Raw genomic sequence first — 5,186 nt, 5'->3', positions numbered from 1 at the left:
TAAAAGACGAAACTCACTCTACAAAGGTGACTTTTCGGTGGCAAACTTGTTTGCGTTTTCACTTTCTTCTGAAATGCTTTCTGTCTTTCCTGATGCCATCCGGTGGGTTGCAGCGAACTGGGCTTTCTGCTGGGCTGAGCTGGCCCCTGTCGCTGTGATTTCAGGGCTGCTGAAAGCTCCAAGGTGTGGGCGGCTTTGTCGGGGCACAGGCCCAGGGCGAGGGTCCTGCCTCGCACTTGGAACTGGAGTTAAGCCTGCACGTTTAGACTCCCGGGGTCTGCCCCTCCCCCCGCCCCGCGCTTACTGTACTCTATTTACCGGCCCAGCTGGGCTCGCGCCCCGCCCCGCCCACCCCGCGGGGATTGGCTGCGAACGCGGAAGAACCGAGCTCCAACGCCCTCCAATGGGAGCGCCCGTTCGGCCTGATGGACGCGCCGCCTTCCACCAATGGGGACGAAGGGAAGCCCGGTAGTGGGGCCCCGGCGAGTGCGTATAAAAGCCGCCCCGCCGAGCTCGGGCTTCATTCTCAGCCGAGCCCTGTGCCGAGCGTAGCCAGCTCAGCAGGCGGCGGCAGCGGCGGCCTGAGCTCCAGGGCGGCCCGCTCACTCCCCGTCTCTCCCAAACCGCAGTCAGCATGAAAGCCTTCAGTCCGGTGAGGTCCGTTAGGAAAAACAGCCTGTCGGACCACAGCCTGGGCATCTCCCGGAGCAAAACCCCGGTGGACGACCCGATGAGCCTGCTTTACAACATGAACGACTGCTACTCCAAGCTCAAGGAGCTGGTGCCCAGCATCCCCCAGAACAAGAAGGTGAGCAAGATGGAAATCCTGCAGCACGTCATCGACTACATCCTGGACCTGCAGATCGCCCTGGACTCGCACCCCACTATTGTTAGCCTGCACCATCAGAGACCCGGGCAGAACCAGGCGTCCAGGACGCCGCTGACCACCCTGAACACCGACATCAGCATCCTGTCCTTGCAGGTAAGACCTGCTCGCGGTGCCCCCTCTCCGCCGCCGCACACTCCCGCCATCGCCTGGGTTATCCCTGGGAGACCATTGTCGAGACGGTGACTTGCAGATGAGCCCATTAACTTTATTTCCTGAATAACCTGCTATAGATTGAGCCGTGTGTGAAAGTGCTAGTAAGTTCTGACATGTTAATGCCTCTGTCTTTGAGTCTGAATTGTAGAATAAATGTGTTTAATGGAACTTGCCGTATGGACTACTTAAGGAAAAAAAAAAAAAAAGAGGCTCTTACCTTAAGATTGTTTAACCTCGTGCCTTTTATCCTCTTTCTCTCCAGGCTTCTGAATTCCCTTCTGAGTTAATGTCAAATGACAGCAAAGCACTCTGTGGCTGAGTAAATGGTGAGTGTTTGTTTGCTTGTACCTCCCGTTGGTAAACTGCCTCAGAGTGTGTGTGTGTGTGCGTGTGTTTTGTCATTTGCTTGTATAAGGGTAGTTGTGTACCTGCAAAATGTTTGATTTAGCAAATGCATGCTTCCTTTGCTGTACTGAGTGGGACGTTGTCTCATTAGACATGAAGGGGCTTGTAGCTCTGGTTACTCAAGATCACAGAACATTTTCCTTACTAAAAAATGATGCCAATAACTTACGATGGAGGTGGCGGAGGAAAGTGCATATTGGCTTTTGTAGTGAATGCAATGCCCTGACTCTTTCTGCTGTTCCTCTGGTACTACTAGGTACTAACCTCCACTGTAATTAATCTTATCGCCACAAATTCCATAGTGATCCTCCTTCCCTAAAACTAGAGTCCTCTGGGATTCTCTAGGCTAGCTGAGGATTGCTACTCTGTGCCTTAGACCCTGTGATGTGGGATTCCAGACTTCCCTATCTGTTAACTAAAGGGCTGTTTTCAATCAAATAATTGTTACAAGAAGCAGACTGGCGCCTGTGAGCACTGCCATTGGAGATCCAAATAGGAGATCGGGTTGGGAAGTTTTTCCCTTGAGTCGCTGCTATTTTAATGTTTAATTTGCTCTGTCGAGGCCGAGTGTGTGTGTTGCATCTGGACGCCAGGGTTTGCCCAATCTTTGAGTGTTTGGTTAAATGTTCAAACTGTGGCTTCCTCCCGGCGCCAGTCTGCCCGCCTCTGCCCTTAGGTTGCATTCTGCTAAACATGTCTTTCTCTCCCAATCTTTTGCAGGTGTTCATGACTTTTTTTTTTTTCTTTGCACAACAACAACAGCAACAACAAATCCATAGGATCTTTTAAGGCGCTATTTTTTTCAACCATTTCACAGGGAGGACAACAAGTAGAATGGACCTTTTTAAAAAGAAAAAAGATGGAAGGAAAACTAGTAATGATCAGCTCCCAGGGTGTTCTCTGACCTGGACTGTGATATACGTTATTTATGAAAAAGACTTTAAATGCCCTTTCTGCAGTTGGAAGGTTTTCTTTATATACTATTCCCACCATGGGGAGCGAAAACGTTAAAATCACAAGGAATTGCCCAATCTAAGCAGACTTTGCCTTTTGTCAAAGGTGGAGCGTGAATACCTGAAGGATCCAGTGTTCAGTTACTTAAATGAAGTCTTTTGGTCAGAAATTACCTTTTTGACACAAGCCTACTGAATGCTGTGTATATATTTATATATAAATATATATATATATATTGAGTGAAACCTTGTCAACTCTTTAATTAGAGTTTTCTTGTATAGTGGCAGAAATGTATATTTCTGCATAAAAGTGTAATGATGTACTTATTCACGCTAAACTTTTTATAAAAGTTTAGTTGTAAACTTAACCCTTTTATACAAAATAAATCAAGTGTGTTTATTGAATGGTGATTGCCTGCTTTATTTCAGAGGACCAGTGCTTTGATTTTTATTATGCTGTGTTATAACTGAACCCAAATAAATACAAGTTCAAATTTATGTAGACTGTATAAGATTATAATAAAACATGTCTGAAGTCAGTACCTGAATTCTGAATGATTTTTAAGATCTCTTCCATAACGCGGTCTTCTCTCTCCCCCCCCCCTTACATTTAACCCCTTCTCCCTTCTCCCCCCCCCCCCCCCCTTACATTTAACCCCTTCTCCCTTCTCCCCTCCACCATCCCCTAAGCCCTGGAACCTGTGTACAGAAATCTCTGTACCAGGTGTGTGGTCAGTGCCAGCACTTAAGGGCATAGTGCTGCTGCTGCTGCAGCTGCTTTTTAGGAGAGCTGATCACGACTGGGAAGCCTATAAACACCAGAAGTGTCTCTTAGTCCTTATGGGAAAACTTAGTTCTGTGCCTTGGGGCTGAGTTTGAAACCAAGAACGAGTTGTGGGTGGTGACCCCTAAGAAGTCATTCAAATGCGGAATCTGGAAAGATTACCTGTTGAGTAGGTGTTAAGACACTTCTGGAATAAAGGAAACTGCTTGTTCATCAGAAGGAAGGCTCTACAGAATTCAGAATATGTTAAGATCTAGAAGGGCTAGGAGCCCCTGGGGTGCCCTTGCCCTAGGGCATGAAGCTGTAATCTGGGGGACTCTGCCAGCCTCCGCAGGCTTCCCTGTGCTCTGCACCTGCGGCTCACCCAGGTCTCCGGGAGAAAGGGCTGGCCCAGGCCCACCTTGCCTGACCAGAGACTACTCAGCCGTCCTTCACCCTTGACTGCCGCCCTGGACTGGAAGGAAAAAAGGGGGGGGGGTGCGTTTCAAGGCATAGAAACGGTATCACCGTGTTACTGCCGTTGGAACCCCCACGTGGCGACACGGGCTCCGGTTTTAAAATACATATTTAATACAAATACTGTCTAAAGTTCATTGAATACATGCATTTATGTTATATTTCCAAACTGAAAAGAGGGGGGTGGTCTGGAAGGCTGGTCCGAGGTGGGGAGGAGCTGGGGAAGGCAGGGGGTGGCACGGGGGCTGGGGAGACAGGTGTCTCACCTGCGGCCACTTTCTCAGGACCCAGCAGGTGTTTGGGAGGCGCCACCGAGTCTGGCCGGCGGCGGCGGCAGTCCCCGGCCTCTGACACCGAATCCGTCACCCGGGCGCGGGCTGGGGGTGCAGGGAGGGCAGCCTCGGGCTCTGGCCGGGCGCACGGCGGGGCCGTCGTGGTTGTGGATAATCATACCCGCAGGAGACCGGCCCGGGCCAATCCGGAGCGAGTACTCATCCCGACTCAGGCCGCCCTTCGGACCTGTCACCTGAGGTCCCGGCCACCTGTCCCCAGCCGCAGGCCCTGCACGACCCGCCACCCTGCGCGCGGCTGGGCCCCGGGGAGGCGGGGACGGGAAGCAGGAGGACAGATCGCCGCCCTGCCCCTGTCCTCTCCTCCGGGAGAGTGCGAGGGACAGACACCAGCCCCTCGGTAGTTCCCAACCTCGATGACCCACGCGTCGTCTGCTCGGACGGCCGTGAGGGTCTGTCGCCGGACAGAAGCAGTGCTGGCGGGACTGCGGGGCAGGACAGGGCCCTTTGGAGCACCTGTGCGGTCACCGGGCGCCGGGCACCGTTTGCAACGTTTGGGCAACGACCCAGATTGGCAGCACCCGAGCAAAAGCGGCACCTTTGGCGGGGACTTTTGGCCGCGGAGCCGGCCCGCCGGTCCCCGATCTGGCCGGTGGAGGCCGGGCGCCACCTACTGGTCAGCGCGAGGACGGCGGCTCAGAGAGGGGTCCCAGTGGGCTCGGGCGTTGGGAACCCCGAGGGGCAGTCAGCCCGAGCTTAGGGGAGAAAGGACCCCCTTAACAATGAACAATGCTGAGATGGAATAGCACATCTCTAGCATGTGCAGAGTCGTTTCCACATATGGATCTTATCTCTCCTTTACTACGTCATAACATAGCTCGAACCTCCTTTTGCAAATTAGTACCTACCATTAGCCCTGCACTAGGTGCTGTCCTGGATCTTTTAGAAAGGATCAGACAGGATCCCGGGCCTCAAAGAGACTGTGATTGGATTGTGGAGATAAATGACTGACGAAGTCATTAAATGAAAGCCAGATGCTTTCCCTTCTCTTTCCTTAACTTTTTGTTTAATTTCTTTCTATTTTTTCTGAACTGCTTAATAACGTGAACCAGGACCTCCAATGTTGTGTTAGAGGGAGTGAGAGTGGACGTCCTTTTCTTATTCCAGATCTTAATGAGAGTAGATCAAGTTTTCTCCACATGTAGGATGTGACTCTAGGCTTTTCTTGTAATAGATACTGTTTATCCAAGTTTGGA

The 5,186-nt window shown here is 51.4% G+C and overlaps 1 protein-coding gene across 1 annotated transcript; it reads left to right on the top strand.

Moving 5' to 3' along the window:
• The first annotated feature begins 449 nt into the window (after positions 1–449).
• Positions 450–2,942, top strand: ID2 (inhibitor of DNA binding 2, dominant negative helix-loop-helix protein). The gene is made up of 3 exons (XM_008593558.1): positions 450–982; positions 1,305–1,368; positions 2,168–2,942. The coding sequence occupies exons 1-2, from the start codon at positions 635–637 to the stop codon at positions 1,359–1,361; spliced, it is 405 nt and encodes a 134-aa protein (XP_008591780.1). The 5' UTR covers positions 450–634; the 3' UTR covers positions 1,362–1,368; positions 2,168–2,942.
• Positions 2,943–5,186: the final 2,244 nt, after the last annotated feature.

Source organism: Galeopterus variegatus, unplaced genomic scaffold (genome assembly GCF_000696425.1).
Source record: "Galeopterus variegatus unplaced genomic scaffold, G_variegatus-3.0.2 Scaffold159, whole genome shotgun sequence".
NCBI lineage: Eukaryota > Metazoa > Chordata > Mammalia > Dermoptera > Cynocephalidae > Galeopterus > Galeopterus variegatus.
Note: the sequence above shows the minus strand (reverse complement) of the source record. Positions and strands in the feature narration are given on the sequence as shown.

What these genes read in the sequence shown, in the direction of transcription:
- ID2 (XM_008593558.1), top strand. Translation starts at nt 635, where the DNA reads ATGAAAGCCTTCAGTCCGGTGAGGTCCGTTAGGAAAAACAGCCTGTCG. An exon ending in TCAGCATCCTGTCCTTGCAG is followed by an intron (nt 983 to 1,304) that starts GTAAGACCTGCT and finishes CTTTCTCTCCAG; the next exon opens with GCTTCTGAATTCCCTTCTGA.